The sequence below is a fragment of the Stenella coeruleoalba genome, assembly GCF_951394435.1.
Source record: "Stenella coeruleoalba genome assembly, chromosome: 19".
NCBI classification, from domain to species: domain Eukaryota; kingdom Metazoa; phylum Chordata; class Mammalia; order Artiodactyla; family Delphinidae; genus Stenella; species Stenella coeruleoalba.
Window position 1 is genome coordinate 37842590 of NC_137165.1, and position 19713 is coordinate 37862302.

At 56.4% G+C, this 19713-nt stretch overlaps 2 protein-coding genes across 4 annotated transcripts; one reads left to right on the forward strand and one right to left on the reverse strand.

The window, feature by feature from the left end:
• The first annotated feature begins 2263 nt into the window (after window positions 1-2263).
• PHOSPHO1 (phosphoethanolamine/phosphocholine phosphatase 1) lies at window positions 2264-8266 on the forward strand. Its single transcript, XM_079905321.1, has 4 exons — window positions 2264-2306; window positions 3394-3492; window positions 5456-5565; window positions 7322-8266. The coding sequence occupies exons 3-4, from the start codon at window positions 5521-5523 to the stop codon at window positions 8078-8080; spliced, it is 804 nt and encodes a 267-aa protein (XP_079761447.1). The 5' UTR covers window positions 2264-2306; window positions 3394-3492; window positions 5456-5520; the 3' UTR covers window positions 8081-8266.
• Window positions 8267-9685: 1419 nt separating this feature from the next.
• On the reverse strand, window positions 9686-19626 carry ABI3 (ABI family member 3). 3 transcript variants are annotated; one of them, XM_079905864.1, is made up of 9 exons: window positions 19350-19358; window positions 14940-15016; window positions 14317-14484; window positions 13116-13292; window positions 11545-11630; window positions 11267-11362; window positions 10954-11087; window positions 10301-10459; window positions 9686-9991 (listed from the first exon to the last, which is right to left on the reverse strand). In XM_079905864.1, the coding sequence occupies exons 3-9, from the start codon at window positions 14449-14451 to the stop codon at window positions 9828-9830; spliced, it is 951 nt and encodes a 316-aa protein (XP_079761990.1). In that variant the 5' UTR covers window positions 14452-14484; window positions 14940-15016; window positions 19350-19358; the 3' UTR covers window positions 9686-9827. The 3 variants fall into 3 exon arrangements, with proteins under 3 accessions (XP_079761990.1, XP_079761989.1, XP_079761988.1); XM_079905863.1 differs by lacking the exon at window positions 14940-15016 and having other exon boundaries at window positions 19350-19626; XM_079905862.1 differs by lacking the exon at window positions 14940-15016 and having other exon boundaries at window positions 10301-10438; window positions 19350-19498.
• Between the last annotated feature and the right edge of the window lie 87 nt (window positions 19627-19713).

Here is a 19713-nt window from a genome sequence, read left to right on the forward strand (position 1 = left end):
TACCTGAAAACTAGGTTCGCCCCTTGGTGGGTGCCAAAAGACACAACCAAACCAAAGAGCAGGAGAAGGAAGAATTTATTATTTAAAGCACACTTTCACTGCTGTGGCCCGGGTTCAACCCCTGGTCAGGGAACTAAGATCCTGCAAGCCAGGCGGTACGGCAAAAATAAAACAAAACAAAACAAAAAGTCAATAAGGAGAACACCAGGCATCTTTCCCAAAGGAGATTCAGCATAGAACTGGGGCAAAGGTCAACAAAGTTCAAGCTTTACTTGACTGAAGTCAGGAGGGTCAACATCTTCATCCCATCCTCCACCTGGGCAGGGGCCTTAGTTCCTACAGAACTCAAAGATATGTATCAGATTGTCATGCAGATCCCTTGAGGAGGATCCAGGACTCTGTTTTACAGCTGAGCTATTGGTTCTTGACGGCTTTTCCTTTTTTCCTGCATTCCCTCACTTTCCTTAAACTCATGAATTACTGAGACCTGTTAACGATAAGCACCGTGGCCTGGATCAGATCACAACACGGCTTAGGTCAAAACGGCCTCTCTCACGTCAAGAAAGCCATGCCTGACCGCTTTCTCCAGGGACCCCCTACATTTACAGCACCTACTACGCGCTCTGTTAGCACACACGTGATCAGTATAATAAAAGGAAGTGCAGGATGTGTAACAGGGCAAGAGATGATGTCCAGGCTGAACTTGCTCAGCAAATGGGGTGGGTGTGGTCCTGAGAAGGAAAGGGCCCCCTGCAGGGGAGCAGGAGGAAAGGGTGAGGCGTGAAGACTGGGCTGTGAGATGAAGTGGAGCAGCAAACCAGTTGAAGGAGCTGGGGCACTGGGAGTTACTGGCAAGGGTTTTAAGGGTCAGGTTTGCAGATTTAAAGCCTTGCTTCCCCTTTGTATATATGGAAACATGGCACACGTTTGTCCTATTCATCAATGTACCCCTAGCCCCTGGCACAGAGATTAGGGTACTCCCTGGCTGACCCTCGCTCCCTCTGGTTTCCAGTCCCACTGGCCTCCAGATCACTCAGGGCCTTTGCATTTGCGCCCTCTCTTCTCCTGGGAGTGGAGCCAGGGAGACTAGCCCCAGGCCTGGGGCTGCCCACCTTCTCCCCACCCACACAGCCCCTTTGTGACCCCCATGAGTTAGGTGTGCCTGGGTTTGAACTCAATTTTTCCTGCTGTCAACATTCAACCATAAGTGCTGCGATCTAGTACGATACCCGGTTCATAGTATGTTCTCAGTAAATAAGTTTCTTTCCTCTCTAAACATAATCTTCTCTCCTCCTCACCACCAGGGTGGGAGGGCATAAGGGTGGGGCGGGTGTGGCTAGGAAAGGACTCAGCGAGCGAGGAGAAAGTGGGTTTTTTATTTACCACACTACTTGCAAAGGGGCAGAGAGTTTGGTCCCCAACTTAGTGTTTACAGGGTAGGGGAGTGGGAAAGTCGGCAACCCCCTGTGACCTGTAACGGGAGCAAGGGTCCCAAGGAGCGGGGCGCAGTGACTCTGCCTGGAGGGCAGAGGGCACCTAGCTATGCGCACGTGGGAGAGGAATTGCTTTTCCTCGGCGGGGTCAACCGATCCCTGCTCTTGGGCTTAGGAGAGCAGAACGGAATAAGGGCTGGAGATGAGGGTGCATTTCTGCAAATCTCCGGGATCAGAGCTCTGGAGGCGGCGGTGGAGAAAGTCCACAGCCCGAGCACCTCCAGGTGTGTGCTCGGGACTTACGTAGAGGCCCGCAGCCGCTTTAATGAGAGTGCCCCCCACCCACGCCCCTCTGAAGGGACGCGTTCCACCTCCACTCTCCTACCCTTTCCCGCAGCTCCCAATCCCACCTTCGCTTGCGCTCCGGGAGCCTCCGGGGCAGCCGGGAGGCGTGGCCTGCGGAGGCCCGCCCCCTTAGTGTTCTCCGGCGCCACTGTGATTGGACAGCCGCTTGTGACGTGCGGGGACTGCGGTGGGCCCGGGTGCTGCGGCAGCCGCAGCGCCAACCGCGGCTTGGGCTCCGGCTCAGGCTCCCGGGTATTTAAAGGGGACGCGGCGGCGGCCCGGGGTGGGGATGGGGGGCAAGTGGAGAGAGCGGTCCAGATGCACATCATCCACGGCCCCTCGGGAGTGGAGGGACTCGTGAGAGCCGGAGCCCAAGAAATCCGGGGGCGGATAAGACACCGCGTCCCCTTCAATTCCCGTAAGCACCCCTTGCTCCATCCTGCGCCCAAATACCTCAGCTAGCCCCTCTCCCCACTCTTTACACTCCAAACTCAGCCGGGACAGACGTCTGCAGCCACCGCTCCCCACGTGAGTCCTGGGTTTCCCGAGGTGGGGAATGCTGGGGTCCCAGTGTGGGGTGGCGGCTGCGCTGAGTCTGAGAGCGCTCTTTCACGCGCGTGTCATTGGGGGAGTCTCCGGGGCGGAGGAATGAGTCCCCCTTCTCCTACCCCAGGAACGGGCTGTCCGGGTTTAGGTCCGTCCCCGACTCGGACAAGGCTTAGGAATCCGTGCTCCCTTGCTCCCTGCCACCCACGAGTCCCCTCGACTCCCGAGCTGCCCGCCCGCCGCCCCTCACTGGAGCGAAGCACCCGCCAGCTGGGGGTGTGCCAGAGTGCCTGCTTTCCAGCCACCTCTAAAAATATCTCTCCCCCAACTCCACCGTCAGCTGCCACCTCCTTGCCCATTGACGATCCCCTCCGAGCTTGTCCACCCAGGCAGGGCGAGACCAGAGGTGACTCAGGGTCTCAGCTTCCTCACTGGCACGAGAGCTCCAGGACTTCAACCCAGCTAGTCAGGACTGCAAGCTCACAACCCAGGGGGGCAATAGGGAAAGTTCTGGCTGCAGTTTTCCCAAGAGGCAGTAGAGACCCCTGAGTTCTAATCTTGATTCTGATGCTGTGTGACCCAGGATGTTAGCTTGACCTCTCTGGGCCTTTCCTATTCACTGCTGGTGGTGGTGAGCGAGGAATAGACCATGACGAAGTTGCGAGTGCTGTCTGGGGGAGGGAGAGAACTCCAGCCTAGTGGTGGAATCTGGTTTCTAGTGGTTGATACTAAGAGGATGCGTTACTATAGTATCTCTGGGGTCCTTGCCCCCACCACATCCTTATCCTGCACGTTTCTCGTAGAAAACCGTTAAAGCTGCTAAAACTCCATCCATCCATTAAGAGGGGCCTTTCAAACTTAGGGCCTATTCTTGTTTCCCTCCCTCATCCCCAGGTGTCCTCGCACCCTATTCCCATAGATGTAATGTAGCAGCACTTGTGTAAAAAGGTGAACGGGGTGGGTGGGGAGGGGGGAGGGGGGAGGGGGGAGGAGAGAAGCAGTGCTTTTAGGTAGGACTAGAACGTGGACTCCCTGCCAGCCTGATGAAACCCTTCTCTCTCTACTCTAGCCTGCAGGAGAAGCTCAGAGGTCCTGTCCCCCTTTCCTCTGAGGGACCCTTTTTGGTGACCACAAAAGGTTTTGATCACTCAGGACAAAGCTAGCAGAGGTGAGTACCTTTTTGAATGTCACAGGAGGCAGATCCAAGCGGGGCCTGGGGTCCCTCTGACTACTCTGGGGTAGGGGTGGGTATCACAGCATGGCCTTCTCAGTTTCGAGGGGAGAAACCCAGGATGCCTTGCTTTCTGCTGTGGGGACTAAAACAAGGGCAACTCACCAAATAAATGTTTAACTGATTTCCCTAAATACTAGTATTAGATGAAAAAAATGTAACTATTTCTTTTGCTGTGAGAAGTTTTGAACATGATTAAAACCCAGTAGACTATTCCACCAAATTTAAAAAAGAAAAGAAAAGAAAAAGCACCAAGGGCAGTGAAAGTTGGCTTCTGGGTGGCTCCTGGAGACCCTTTTTTAGCTTTGTATCTGCCCGGCGCATGTCTGTCCATGTTTGCTTTTACAAGGGGAGTGGCATCCCTTGACCTTTTCTCTTTGGATTTGCCTGGCCCCTGGGGAACATGTGATATCAGCCAGGATTCTGGAAGGCTGAAACTCCCTCTAGATGGGGCCTGGGGACAGCCCTCCCACCTCTAACCCCCTAAACGTGCCCTTCCTTCACCTCACATGCCTCCCTCCCCTTCTCTCCCATTTTCTTTTTCTTTCTTTTTTTTTTTTGCGGTACACGGGCCTCTCACTGTTGTGGCCTCTCCTGTTGCGGAGCACAGGCTCCGGACTCGCAGGCTCAGCGGCCATGGCTCACGGGCCTAGCCGCTCTGTGGCATGTGGGATCTTCCCAGACCGGGGCACGAACCCGTGTCCCCTGCATAAGCAGGCAGACTCTCAACCACTGCACCACCAGGGAAGCCCTCTCCCATCTTCTTGAACTGTGTCTCTTCAATTCCTAGATTACAAGTTCTTAGGGAAAAGGCTGAAACCCACATCCCATCCCTAGCAAAAGGGTTTAACGCATGTGTGGTCAGGGAGTGGGGAGGGATGGGGTACCTCAAATGGAGAGCAAGAGAGCCCCTCCCTCCTGGGATATCCCAGTCTCTGTCTTGAGGGCTACAGCTTCTCCATGCTGTCCTGGGATGCTCTGGGGAGAGTCAACTTGACAAAGTCAGAGGGGTACCCAGTGTCACCCACTCTCACCACCAGAGGGAAGCAGCCAGCCAGACCTTTGCTCCTTTGCTCCTTAGCCTGTCTAGTCTCCTGGCTCACAGTAGCTTTCCAGACCTGTCCCAGCTGCATCTAGTCTCTCATTTAACCCCAGGATGGAGGGGAGGCACTGGAGTTGTGGGTTTGTAGCTGCACTGGTGAAGCCCCCCACGAAGCCAAACCCTGTCCCCAAAGTTACATAGCAAAGTCCGGCAGAAATTTCAACCCGACTCCTGCTGACTGCCAGCCTCTAGAAGCACCAGGGAGGAAGACAGTCCCAGATCACCTGTGGTGCCCAGGGGTCCCGGCCTTCCAGCTGTGGTGCAGTGAGCCTGGTCATCTGCCCCTTTCCCTTTGAGGGCAGAGGGCAGGCAAGGCTGTGGCCAGGTTTTCATGAACCAGGCTCTGTGCCATGGAACCATCATAGCCTTGGGCAAGTTATTTAATCTCTGAGCCCTTCTCATCTGCTGAATTCATGGGATTGTGATGAGCAGGGAGAGAATGTGAGCGAAGATGATTTGTAAACTATGATGTGCCGTACACAAGAATGGGGCAATGACCATACAGAGAAAAAAGCACTGGTCTCAGACTCTGAGATCTGGTTTTGAGATCTCTGCCACATACAGTGGGTGATGTCTGCACAAGTTGGTTAAACTTTCTAGGTCTCCAATAATATCATCTGTAACCTTTCCAGCATCGTAGGGGATTGTTAAGAGGGTGCCCAGCAAGGGCTTTGTGGTCCTTGGCCTATCTGAGGGGCTGTTTTTACTGAGTGGTTCCTGGGGCTCAGGAGAGGGGTTAGGACAAGGAAACAAAGCCACCTGACTGGGACCCTCAAACGGACCTTGTGTGGTTGTTAGGAGCTCTGGACGACAGCTGGAGGCCAACAGTCCCTACAGGTGGTGCCCAGGGTGATGTATTGACCATGAGCGGGTGTTTTCCAGTTGCTGGCCTCCGATGCCTATCTAGGGTAAGTGGGTCCCTCCAGGGGTCTCTTAGGATGAGGCCTCAGCTCCCATGTTCCCATCATGGGGAGGGAGGAGCCCTATCCAGCCCCTTTTAAGCCTGCCCTCACCTCTACTGCACCTCCACTAATCCCTGGAAGCTTCCATCCCAGGGGTGGGGCCCTGATGCTTTACTCCAGGGATCGTGGGCCACTGAAACTCACAGATAGATGTTGGTGAGACCAGAGAGTGACTCTAGGGATGGAAGTCAAAGGGACAATTCTCTTAGGGAGGCAGATAGCAGGTTCAAATCCCAGTTTGGAAATCAGGAGCTTGGCCTTCTGTTTACAGGATGTACCAGGCCATAAACATCACAGGAATATTGGAAAGGGAGTTAGGAAGAAACCAGAAAGAGGAATGGCTCTGTCTCAACTAACTGGGGTGGGGGGTTGAGAGGCAGAAAGGCAGCATGGTGGATATTCTGAAGCTGTACGTAATCTGCTCGCTGTCCCTCTGTCACATAAAGCTGCTGGCAGGCAGAGAGGCAGGGCCAGGCTGCAGAGGGCTTCTGCTCTCCATTTGCTTGCCTTCGCGCCCTCACACTTGCCCTGTTACCTCCCATCCTCTCCCTTGTGTTTCCCACCCGCCCCCCGCAACATGGTTAACCCAGGGTCTTGACTTCATGTTCCTTCCTCCCCGTGGCCCCGGCACGACTTCCTCCTCTAGCCCCCTTCTTCCCCACTCCTGCCTCATCCCCCCCCCCCCACCCATGTCCCCACTACCTGCTGCCTCCTCTGCCTTTTCAGCCACTGCTGCTCTCTTTCCTCTCCCTTACCTGTCTCCCAGGTATGTCGTGGCCTGGTGTGGGAGGCTCCGACTTCCCCAAGCCCCACTGCTTCTCCTGCTGCCCGCTTGCTTCGGACTCTCGCAGAAACCCCACCTGCTGACAAGTTCCTCCCAGGGAATTGGCAAGTGATTAGTGACGAGCTGCCAGCACAGGGCCCTAAAACTCCCCCGAGAAGTTGTGTCCCATCCTCGGACCCCTGCCCAGTGCCACTGGCTGGAGGCAGCTCACAGAGAGCCTGCCTGGATTTGGGATAGTCAATCCACCTACCTGGCTCTTCCAAGAGCTAAAATCCAATTCTCTGGCCAGTGCAGAAGCCCAGGCCCCTACCTCTCCAGGCCTGGCACTGATCGCCCACATGCTTTGGGTGGTGCTAGCAAGTCTTCCCTGGCTCCTCCTGTCCACCAGCCCCACAAGCCGTCGGCTGTGCATGGCCAAAAAGGGGAACGAGGAGGCTGCTGCATTTGGGTGAACGGGTGGTTTTCCTTAACTATGTTAGGGAAGAGGGAGTAGAGAGTCCCTCCCACCCTCCCTGTATCCAATGGACAGCTGGGGTCACTGGAAGTCTCCAGAATAGTCCAGAAACCTCCCCAAAGGAGCGCCCCCTTGGAAGCCACTCTGCCACTCCTTTAAGCTGACCCTCGTTAAGCCCCCATAGCCCCGGATGAGAGTAGAAGAAGCAGGTGTCAAAGAAGCCCTTCTGGGTTCACGAGGAGGATGGTCCCCTGAGGATAAACCCCAGCGCAGTTAACCGAGAGGTGCAAGGGGGTGGGCGGGGAAGGCTGGGGGTGAGGACAGCGTTGCTTAACCAGCCTTGGGTCCTCCTCAGGTCTTGGATGTGCCAGCGCCTCTGGCCGAGGCCCGCTAACCAGCCTCTCCCTGGCCGGCTCCCGCCGCGCCCCCTCTCGCTTGCTCCCTCCTCTCTCCCCTGCTCCCAGGACGGCGGGATGGCTGCGCAGGGCGCACCGCGCTTCCTCCTGACCTTCGACTTTGACGAGACTATCGTGGATGAAAACAGCGATGACTCCATCGTGCGCGCCGCGCCGGGCCAGCGGCTGCCTGAGAGCCTGCGTGCCACCTACCGCGAGGGCTTCTACAACGAGTACATGCAGCGCGTCTTCCAGTACCTGGGCGAGCAGGGCGTGCGGCCCCGGGACCTGCGCGCCATCTACGAGGCCATCCCCCTGTCGCCCGGCATGGGCGAGCTGCTGCAGTTTGTGGCCAAGCAGGGCGCCTGCTTTGAGGTTATTCTTATCTCAGACGCCAACACCTTTGGCGTGGAGAGTGCGCTGCGCGCCGCCGGCCACCACGGCCTGTTCCGCCGCATCTTCAGCAACCCGTCGGGGCCCGACGCTCGGGGGCTGCTGGCGCTGCGGCCCTTCCACGCGCACAGCTGCGCTCGCTGCCCCGCCAACATGTGCAAGCACAAGGTGCTCAGCGACTACCTGCGCGAGCGGGCCCACGACGGCGTGCACTTCGAGCGCCTGTTCTACGTGGGCGACGGCGCCAACGACTTCTGCCCCATGGGGGTGCTGGCAGGAGGCGACGTGGCCTTCCCGCGCCGGGGCTACCCCATGCACCGCCTTATCCAGGAGGCGCAGAAGGCCGAGCCCAGCTCCTTCTGCGCCAGGGTGGTGCCCTGGGAAACCGCCACCGAAGTGCGCCTCCATCTGCAACAGGTGCTGAAGACGTGCTGAGGACGGGGCCTGCAGGGGGCACCCGGGCGGGGAGGGGGTGAGGGGGTGGGGGTCGGGAAAGACACACCTAGCTTTATTACCCCCTTTCCCTTTCGCTTTGTTATGATCCTCCGGGAATTTCCGGAATCCTAGGTTCGTCCATTTGGGGACTGAAAGAGGGAGTTCGGAGCTGTCCCCGTCTATGCAGTTAACCCAGCTCTGCTGCCTCCCCCAGTTCCACTGCAAGCAAATTCCGGAGTCTGCCCCACCCGGGTGGTGCGCATACCTGAGCAGGCAGCAGCGTTTCCAAAAACCTGGTCCTCCCAGCTGGGAGGAAGGGGTTCCCTGGCGGGGTAGAACATCTCCCGCTGCGTTGGTTTAGTTAAACCAACTAAACCTTTAACTAAAGGTTTAGTTAAACCTTGGGCTGCATGACCTCCCACCCCCAGTCTTCTGTCAAGGGGACCCAGGCCCTGCACTCTCCACCACCCCTCCCCCGCACCGGACTCCCCGCGGAGAGGAGTGGCGCTCTCTGCCGAAGGTCCCAGGCCTAGATCTTGTTTTACCTACTGTGACCCTACACTGTACTCCTGGCCTCCCTTCCCCCCCCCAACCCTGTCAGCATCCCCACAGGAAAAAAAGCCAGAGGGCACAGACACCTCCTTGTGGTCGAATGAGGTAGCACACTGTCCGGGGCTCGGGTCTGGCCAGCCAGGGACCTCACAGACCCCGAAGATATCTCCTCGCACCCCAGCCTCGTCTATGCAGCAAGAAACCAGGGACTTAACCAAAGTTGCCCCGCCGACTGGGCCCTCTGAGTCCCCCTTCTCCCGTATGGAACAGAAAGCCATGATGTTTTAAAGCAGAGCCAGCGGAAACCCAAGGCCCTCCTCCCTCTTTTGGTGTTTCAGAGCTATAAAGGAGGTGAAGGGGCTTCCCTCGTGGTGCAGTGGTTGAGAGTCCGCCTGCCGATGCAGGGAACGTGGGTTCGTGCCCCGGTCCGGGAAGATCCCCCATGCCGCGGAACGGCTGGGCCCGTGAGCCATGGCCGCTGAGCCTGCGCGTCCGGAGCCTGTGCTCCGCAACGGGAGAGGCCACAACAGTGAGAGGCCCGCGTACAGAAAAAAAAAGAAAAAGAGAAAGGAGGTGAAGGTGGCTGAGATCTCTTGCGCCGCAACCTGAGGGATGAGGGCGAGGTGATCTCTGCTCTCAGAGAGCCCCACTTAAGTGAGGGAGCTGGTCCCCACTCTTGGGAGGAGTGCCCAGCTTGGGGAACCAAAACTAAATGCATAACAAAGCAAGCAACAGGCAAAAGAGCAGGGTGCAGCCCGTCTCTGCAGAGGGGCACAGGGGTCGAGCGCAGAGGGCTCAGTGAGCACCGAGGAGATGGGGGATACCGCTGCTCAGGGCAAGCGGGGGCGCTCAATTAGCGGGAGCCTTACAAGTGGGCTGCCTTTCAGTCCCTCGGTTCCCCAGCCCTGCAGGGCAATCAGGGCATCAGAGTTTTATTCAAAGTTGGCGCTTGCAGCTGGAGACCCTGTCATGCATGGCGTAAGGGTCCCCTGTGGATAAGGTCACCAAACTCCTTGGTTTCCAGTTCTTTCCTGTCTCCAGCAGGCCTCTGGAGAAGGAACAGACACAGCTCACAGCCCAGGAGGTGTGCAGGCCTGGTCCAGTCTTGACTGTGGAGCTGGCTTCGGTGTGGGACTCAGAAAAAGAGGCTCACTCAAGGCTGTGCTTGGGTCAGCATCCCAGAGAGCCCGGACTGTCAGCAGCTGGGCTCCACATAGTTCCCGGGGAAGAATCCAGACCCCTCTGAGCAGACACCCTCACACCAGCCATCGGAGTAGCGGCGGGTGATGCAGATAACGGTGCCCTCAGAGAAGGAGAGTTCGTTGTCCTTCTGGCGGGTGTACGGGTACAGTGTCACCACTGCAGGGCGGGAGGAGAAGGTGCCGTGAGATGTGCCTCCTGCCCGGCCACAGGGAGGCTGGAGCCCACATACTGGACCCTAGGGAGCAACGTGGGGGGTGGAGCAGGAGACGCCTTCTCCAAAGCCCCGGGACTCCTCCCCAGCTGAGATAATATTCAATATCAGGCCGGCTGCTTCTCTTCTCTATGGGGGTGTGGGGAACAACAGCCTCACCCCTTTGCAGCTGGAGGGGAGAATGGCTCTGGGCTAGAAGAGCGGGGAATCCTGACCCCAGGATCTGGTGCCTTTCAATCCCAGGTGTCAAGTACCTTTCTCCAAGTATGCATCAGGGACCCAGCTGGGTTCTTCAGGCCCAAAGCCTGGTGGTGGCGGAGGTGGTATCCCCAAATCATCTACATCCAAGGGTGGAGGAGGGGGCAGGTCCAGGGGCATGGGCAGCTCTGGGGCTGGGAGGGAAAGCAGAAAGGCTGCAAGTGTCACACAGGCAACCGCCTCCAGGCCAAGAAACTTCAGTGTTGGAGAGCAGGGCCCCAGGATCTACCCGTTTTTTGCAATCTGCTTTCAGCCCCCGTTCATCCTGGTCCTCCCACAATGCCTCTAGCAGGTAGTAGGTGCTCAGTAAATACGGTAACATTGAACAGTTGTAGGGCTGTCAGACTCTGCCACTTGACTGAGTGAGCCAATGCACTTAGTTTAACCTCTCAGGCTCAGCTTCATCTATTAAATGGGAGTGTGAAGATCCTAGGAGGTTAAGTAAAAGGGAGAAAATGGATGAGAAAGCGGGGGCTAAATTATGTTAGTTCATTCCCTCCGCTGCCTTTCTTCCCGGTACTCCTGCCTTGGACAAAGTGGTCACTGACATAGACCCAGTTGGACCCAACAAGGGTGAGGGTGGGGAGAAGTATTGGGAGGTGAGAACGACCCCGAAGTTGAGCTAGGAGGAGAGGGCAGAGCTCCTTACCCGTTGGGGGCAGGTACAGTTCCCCCAGCGGAGGGGGCGGCAGGAAACCTTCGGAGGCAGCAGGTGGAGGGGGTGGAGGTGGGGGTACTGCCTGCTTCTGGGTCGTGGAGACCCCACCGACACCTTCGGCGCTGCTGAAGACCAGAGAAAGCGGGCGCTCGGCTAGATTGGGGGCGGGGGGGGGGGACACCTTCCTAACTCAGCAACCAACTGGCCCCGCCCCCTTCCGTCATAAGCTCCGCCCCCGTGACCCTGAGTCCTCTTAAGCCCCCGCCCTTCACGACCACCCCCAACCTGGACCTGTGCGGCTCACCCGGCCGAGGCCAGGGAGGAGGCAGAGGAGGCGGCGGAGAGTTTGCCGTCCGGCACCATGGGGAGCTGCACTGGCTCGGGGATCCGGGGCGCTCTCCTGGGGGTGGGCAGAGAGAAGGGGTGTCGTCAAGGGGAAGGCATCAGGCGAGCAGGCGGTCGGTGCGGGGAGGAGGTGGCAACTGGCGGAGGAGGAAGTTTGGCGCCCGGCTTGAAGGGGGCTATGGAGGAGTAGGGTTTCTGGATGGAGCGGCGCAGGTGTGAATTGCGGGGAGGCCTCACCCCAGGGTGGTGGAGCCGGGTGTGGCAGGCGCCTTGATGCTCTTTCGAGACAGGGTCCCGGTCCGCGACAGCTGTGTGCTCAGATCCTGCGGGGGAACAGGGGGCGGGGCTGACACCGGGGGGTGGCCTGCAATAGGCCCCTCATCCCAGAGAGGAAATGCGGGAGGGGCAGACGAGAACTGGGAGGGAGAGCGCGGACACAGCAAGTTCCCGGTTCCACTTCCCAGCCCCCCTCTCCCACCCCCGCCCCACCCACTCTTGCTCGCTGCCTGGATCCCAGGCCTCAAGTCTGCCTAGGCTCAGACAGGCACGGTCAGAAGGCCACTTCCTCTGCAGAGCCTCAGCGGCTGAGCCCCACCCGCTCGCAAAAGCGTCTCAGCGCTCAGCTTGGTGGTCCCTGACTCTGAGAAACCCCAACGCCAGTGCGTGGCTGAGGAGGTAGAGGTTGACTTAGAAATGTCCCACCTGTCATTTTCGCAGGCCTGGGGAACTGGCTTTGGGGAGTTTGGGGCAGAGAGGAGCAGAACGTTTAGTGTACCCGTGACAAGGTGCAAACCCACATGCAAGAGAGCACCTCTGTTAGTGACAGGGTTTCCCCTACCTAGAGGGGGTGCATGGGGGCTGATGTCCTCTGCTATCCTTCACAAGGGACAAGACAAAAAGGGACTCGAGCCCACGCATAAAGAATTGAAGTTGGACAGAAGGAAGAACTTACTGGTGAGGAGGCCTGGTGACTGAAGGAGGGCGTGTGCTTTCTCTTTCTGGGGGGAGATGGCGTGTTAAGGATAGCAAGGGGCCATTTAGATGCAGGGGAACGTCCAATCTAGTCTGGAATGTTGGAGTGTGGGGACAAGTAATCAGCAAAATGTGATGGGGGTGTGTGTCCTCTCCCACCTCTCAGAAGGACATGGGTTGTCAAGAAAATGCCAGAGTCATTCACCGTGTCCTCCTGTGAGTGGCTGCGTCCCAGCCCCTTCCCACCCAACAGCAGCTCTGGGGTGACTGTTCAGTGCAGTGACCTCAAACCTCCAGACAGAGGAAGTTGCCGATCTCATGTGGCTGGCCTGCCATTCTCATACACACCCTGACATTCTCCCTCCCCCCTCTTCCCTTTCACACACACCCGCCACCCACAAGGAGGGGTGGAGTGCCCAGATGTCACTCGCAGCAGATCGTGTGATACAGAGTAAAGGTCAGTTATGAAGAGAGGGGTCATGAAGAATTTTTAAGGAGGAAGGGGGTGAAGGGACTCCTCTAAGGAGGCCTTGTGGAGTAAGGTAGCCACTTAGGGTGGTGGCTTTAGGGAGTGAGGACGGAAAGGGACTGCAGCTTGGGACAAGAACATGGTTGTGGAAGAAAACTGAGGGTCTAGAGAGAAGAGAGCCATGAGGCAGAAGAGGGTGGGGGGACTTCCCTGGTGGTCCAGTGGTTAAGACTCCGCACTTCCACTGCAAGGGGCACAGGTTCGATCCCTGGTCAGGGAACTAAAATCTCGCATGCTGCATGACACAGCCAAAAAAAAAAGAGAAGAGGGTGGGCTCTGGAGAAAGAGGAGGAGCCCCTCTCTCTACCTTGACCCCGTGACCGATGTCATCCAGGCAACCGAAGTTGAGGGGTCTCCTGTAGTAGGGCGTGAGGGGAGGCAGGCTCTCAGGGGCGATAATTTTCTGGCTGGGGGGCAGCCGCTGGACGGTGGCTAAGGTGCCGATCTCCCTTCGGGCCACCTTCTCCATATGCATGTTCACCATCTGCAAAGACAGGGTTGGAGATGACAGTGGGGCAGCCTCTGCACAGCACCCTTCCCCTTAAGGCTTTGGGGTGGGAGGAGGGACCATCGGAGGCAGGGAAGTCCAGAGAAAGAGTGAGTTTTGTCCCCAAGGGCAGACAGCATTTGGGGAAAGGGTTGCCAGTTGAGAATGGAACCACTCTGGAGCAACTTCCTGGTGGAAGAGAGCAAGGGTTATTATTAGCTGAGCAGGAACTGAGGAAGAGAAAACACAACATCCCTGGGGATGCTGGGAAGAGACGGGGCTGGCTTGGGAGCAGAGGGAGATAAAGTGGAGGTGGCTGAGAATTGTGGCTGGATCAGCTCTTCCTTTGGGGGGACAATAATATAAGTGAATTAACTTCCTCTTGGAATGTACTGTGGAGAAACCTACGGCACTGAGAGGGTGGGAACTCCAATCTGCTGGGGTGAGAGGAAAAGACACACCCACACTGAACATGGGAGAGATGCACAGGCCAGACCCATGTGTAACTGGATCTGTGCGTGTGGTTTATGGGGCAATTCCTTGGCCAAGGATCCAGGAAGGAAGGAGGAGGGTGCGTATGCTAGATGGGCTGGGGTTGCTGTGTGGTGGTGGCAGTGCTTCCAGGGCTGAGGATGACCTTGCCAAGCAAGCACTCTGAGTCTGGGATATTTATAAAATCACCACCCGTGTTTATATGGAAACAGGGTCCATTTTCCTCTTTCCTGTCCTATGCAGCCACCGTGATAGGGAGAGCCTGCTTTCTACCATGTAGGATAGAATTCAGAGAAAGATAAAGTTCTGCCATCGGGGAGTTCCTGGTCCGATGGGGCAGCAAGGCTCACCCCCGAGACACAGCCACAAAGACTAGAAGGCTCCAAAAGTTTGGGGAGTGCCAGCCTTCTGTGATACAGGTGGGCATTTGGACATGGAGGGAGGCAAGAAAGAAATTTTGCTGCAGAAGATGTCCAGGTGGGGCTGAAGAGTTGGGGTCTGAGGCGAGCAGCCTTCCCACAGCCCTTACCTGGCCCAGCGTGCTCACACGGGCTTCCACCTGCCTCAGGGCGGACGCCTGAAGGTCCAACATACGCAGAGTGTGTCCAGCCAGGTTGCCCACCTGGTAGGCCACACTGGCCAGGGCCTGGGTGGTGAAGGCCATGGTCTCCTCCAGCGCCTTCCGTTTGTCTGTGGCCTGAAATACACACAGCCCTGGCCTGAGGCCAGCATATTCCACTGGGGCCGCGGCTGGGTGGGCTGGGCTGGGATGGGGTATAGGAAATGTGGGGGCTGAGTTGGGAGGAAGTGGCAACCCTCAGCTGTTTGAGGAGGTTTCTGTAAGAATGATGTAGTAAGAAGGACTCAGGGGACATCAGGAGAGTGAATCTGCAGCCCTGAGGACTGGGTGCAAGGGAAGGAAAAGGCACCCTGCTCAAATAGTCACACAGGATTGGCTCCACCATCCTCCTGAAGATATTTTTTGAGGGGGGTGGGGGCGGGAGCTAAAGGGTGAATGGTAGAAAGGAAAGAGGAAGTCAATACTGGCTGGAAGAGATATTCTCAGACTTGAAAACCAAACAGCCAACCTCATGCCCCCATCCCAGACCTTCTAACCAGAATCCCCTGGGCGCGGGACCAATGAATCTGTACCTCTAAAAGTTCCTCAGGCGACTCCTGTGCTCCTGGTTTATCTCCAGTCTTCAAGCTGGTGTTTGGGAAGCGATAATCTGATCCATTTTATAGATAAGAAACTGAGGCCCAGGAAGGGTGATTTCAATCACTCATTCCCTCCAACAGCTTCCCAACACACTGAGAATAAAGCTACTTCTAACCGTGGCCTATATAGGGCCTCACAAGGCTGGCTCCTGCTTTCTTTCTCACCCTCATTGCCTTCCACTCTCCCTCACTCACGCCCCTCAAGCCACTCTGGCCATTGGGTCTCTCTTCCTGATCAAGCTAAGATCGTTTCTACCTTAGGCCTTTTTTTTTTTTGGCTGCGTTGGATCTTTGTTGCTGCGTGCAGGCTTTCTCTAGTTGCAGCGAGCAGGGGCTACTCTTCATTGCGGTGCACGGACTTCTAGTTGCGGTGGCTTCTCTTGTTGCGGAGCACGGGCTCTAGGTGTGCAGGCTTCAGTAGTCGTGGCACACGGCCTCAGTAGTCGTGGCACGTGGGCTCTAGAGCACAGGTTCAGTAGTTGTGGCGCACGGGCTTAGCTGCTCCGTGGCGTAGGGGATCCTCCCGGATCAGGGATCGAACCTATCTCCCCCTGCATTGGCAGGCGGGCTCTTAACCACTGTGCCACCAGGGGAGTTCCTCTACCTCAGGACTTTGCACTGGCTGTATTTCTTTCTAGAATCCTTATTAAGTCTCAGCGCTTCAGAGACACCTTCCCTCACCACCCTAAGATCTCCCCCAGCCCACTTCTGTATTGACTCACTATCAGATTTACTCTGTTCTCTTTTCTTCATAGCACTTAGCACGATCAGAAATTATTTATCTATGTACTTTATTATCTATACTCACACACACACACACACACACACACACACACACACGTAAGCATTGTGAGGGCAGGGAGCGCATCTGTCATATTCTGTATCCTGTCCTGGAATAGTGCCCAATACACAGACGGTACTTAATGAATATGTGTCTGTGAGTTACTCAGCGGATTGAATGCAAACCCAGACACTTGCTGGGCATCTTCCTGCTGCGTGCCCGGCACTGTGCCAGGTGCTGGCCAGGGCCACACTTCCAGTCAGTGGCGTTGGGGTGGGCAGGGAGTGGCTGAAGACAGAAGAGGGTTTTTTTTCCGTCCCAGATCGGACTGTGCGGGTTGGGACAAAGCTTCTCTGGTCATTTGCTTCCCCAGACAGCTTCCTCATCTCAGGTCAGGGACATGGAGGGTAGCGGGCCAATCCATGGCAAGTCTGGGGAGAGGCCAGCAGAGTGACCAGCAAGGCTGCACGCTGAGGTCTCCTTGCTAAGGGCTCTCAGGTACTCCTCTGGGCCTGCAGTGGAGAACAGACCTAGAAGCTGTCCGAGAAGGGTGCTGAGAGAGACCTGGGTGCCTCCAGTGTAGCCCAAGCCAGGCTTGAGCCAAAGGGCAGGCCTAGAACCTTCTGGACAGCACACACACACACACACACACACACACACCCCGCCCCACACACCCCCTCCATGCTTTTCCCCTCAGGTGCTCCTCCCTGCCTTTCTGTTCCAACTGAGGGAAAGAGCTGCTCGTTTGCATCTAATTTACATCTCATCAACATATGTCACCAAGTGCCTTGAAAAGGCAAAGAAATCAAACCGGAAATCATAGCAGGTCTTATTCTAGTCCAAGACCTTCCTTTAGTAGGCAAGGAGATGGACGAAGGCCCAGAATGGAGCAGTGACTACTTCTCTGGTCTCAGCTGGCCTCTCCTGTACTGTCCCCTCCCTGGACTGGCATATGGAATTCATCACTGGATTTTTCCTGTCAGTCCAAACAGGAAAAATGTCTGCTTGGGCCCAGCTCTGGGAGGCTAGAGCCTGGATGCCTACTGACCCCTGGCTTTGGTCTTAATCGAAAGTGAGGTCTGGAGAGACAAAGGTCTGGGATCCAGCTTCATGGCTGATTGCTTATTCATCATGCAAATCACCCTGTCTACAAATCCAATGGACCCTGACGGAGAACTCTGCCGTTCACCCCAGCCTGCCCTCCCCCATTCCCCATGGGTTTCCTGACACCTGGTTGGGGTGGAGGGAGGGGTGAGGGAGGGAGGGTGTGGGAACCAGGCTTTGTTTAAGACCAGTTCTGAGAAGTCATCCAAACCCTTCCTTAGCATTTGCTCCCCAGACAAAGATCGTCAGAGAAGTCAGGAAAGGTACCTGGTTGTGTGGTCTAGTAGTTAGTGTTCTGCATGAAGGAAGCATAAATCTACAGATTCTGGCCTGGGTCAGGGCTTCCGATGCCCTGAGTGTCTGTGCAAGGGCTGCTTCACCTCACTAGAATTGACTTTTAATATCTGTATGTGTCTTCCATCCTTCTGATGAAAGATGATGATGGTGGTGATAATGGTAACAGCTGCCATTTATCCTGCCCTTCTTAAGGAGGAGGCACTGGGCTAAATGCTTTAATACATTATTACATTTAACCCATATGACCACCGAGAAGGAGGGTATAAGAATCAGAGAGGAGGGCTTCCCTGGTGGCGCAGTGGTCGAGAGTCCGCCTGCCGATGCAGGGGACATGGGTTCGTGCCCTGGTCTGGGAAGATCCCACATGCCGCGGAGCGGCTGGGCCCGTGAGTCATGGCCGCTGAGCCTGCGCATCCGGAGCCTGTGCTCCGCAACGGGAGAGGCCACAACAGTGAGAGGCCCGCGTACCGCAAAAAAAAAAAAAAAAAAAAAAAAAAGAATCAGAGGGGAAACTTGTCTCAGGTCCAGAAGTTGGAAATTGGGCTCAGCTCTTTGCGACCTCAAATTCTGTGTGCACACTGCGTGCAAACGAGAACCCATCTGGAAGTGCTTTGAGATGCGCAGAAGATACTGAAGGAATGGGAAGGCCAGCCTCCATCCTAGTGCATAGAAGGAGCATGCCTTCCAGGGCTTGGAGAATAGAGCTGGTTCACAAGCCACATTCCAGCTCATCTGCAGTAGCTACAATCAGCCACTCAATATCTACACGCGGGGTAACATTTTCAACTAGAGGTTTGGGGGTGCTGCTCTGGAGTCAGAGTTGCTGGTTCGAATCCAGATTCTACCACTAGCTTAGAGACCTTGGGAAAGTGAGTTAAATTCTCCAAAGCTCAGCCTCCTGGTTGTGAAGTAGGAGTGGTCCTCACCTCACAGACTGGGGTGAGGACTGAAGGAGGCAATGCGAGCAGTTTGCGTGCAGAGCAAAGCGGCTTAACTTTTGTTACCATTGACTCTCTTTAATCTGCCATTTTCCCATAAGCACTTGCTCCTTATATTATTATTTTTTCCCACACGCCTACTGAGCCGGGAGGTCCCAGTGCAAATAACTGTCTTAAAGTCATACAGCATGTCAGGGAGGGGAAGGCAGGGAGGAGAGGGCTCATCGTCAGAAGTCAGGAGTCCTGGGCTGATGCCCGCTCTACCATTGCCAAGCTGTATGACTTGGACAAGTCACCTCACCTCCCTGAACTGTTGTTTCCTTATCTATGAAATTGGAATAATGATGCTGTCTCACAAGGTGGTTAAGAAGGTTAATGAGGGCTTCCCTGGTGGCGCAGTGGTTGAGAGTCCGCCCGCCGATGCAGGGGACACGGGTTTGTGCCCCGGTCTGGGAAGATCCCACATGCCGTGGAGCGGCTGGGCCCGTGAGCCATGGCCGCTGGGCCTGCGCGTCCGGAGCCTGTGCTCCGCAACGGGAGAGGGCACAACAGTGAGAGGCCCGCGTACCGCAAAAAAAAAAAAAAGGTTAATGAAATAACAGAGGTGCTCGATCGTTGTTAAGTTTCCCGTGCTCCAGACTTGCGGTCCTGGGACAACCCCACAATTTAGAAAACTATTCTAAAATGCCACCATCCTTATCTTTTGCTGGTAGCCTGTTCCTGGCAGTCTTATTGTCCATCTCCCTGCCTCTGAGTCAGACCCCATCTCTTTAACCTAGCGTAGTCTGACATCTCTCGGCTCTCCCTCAGATCTCAGGAGCAGAACTTTCCCTCGTCCATCTCAAGCTCATGACAATGGGAAGTTCTTCTGAAGTCTCACCCAGAGCCAGCCTGAACATGGAATGATGGCATCAACAGGTGTGTGAGGATAAGTCTTTGGGCCTCTGGATCTGAGTGAAAGGCTAGGAGGGAGATGAGCCTAGGATGAGGCCTGTAGCAGGACGGGGTAGCGCTGCCTGCCGGGCATGCCTGAGGCTCTGGGAGAGAGAAGGGGCACAGTGGGGGCTTGGAGAGCACGAGTCAGCGTTAGAGTTTGCGGGACTGGGATGAAGCCGGCCTGGAGTGGGAGGATAGATCAGCCAAGGCCCAGGCCGAGCACCTGTCAGGACGGGGTCCGGGCCCCTGGAGGGGCTGGGCCACCGGGGCTGCGCCTGCTCTGCTTACCTGCACGTAGTTGTCCTCGCAGTAGTCTGCGACTCGCAGCAGGGAGCTGTAGTTGCCCTGCAGGGCCTCCCGGCCCGTGGGGATCTCAAACTCCTGCAGCTGCTGCAGCTCCGCCATGGCCCCCCGCCTCTGCCTGGCTCCCCGGGGAGCCGCTGGTTTTGCGCCTCACCCTGCCCTTGATTGGTCGCTCCGCCTTCCCTCCCTCTCACTGCTTTTGGTTTCCTCTGCTTGAGAGACCCAAACCCACTTGCAAAGGGCAGACATGCTCATTCCGGCACAAGAGGAAGTTAGTCCCCGCTCCCTGGGCCTGTGCTTCTCTGTCCCCTGCCCAGGGGAAGGGGGAAGCTGGGGGCCCCTTGCAGGG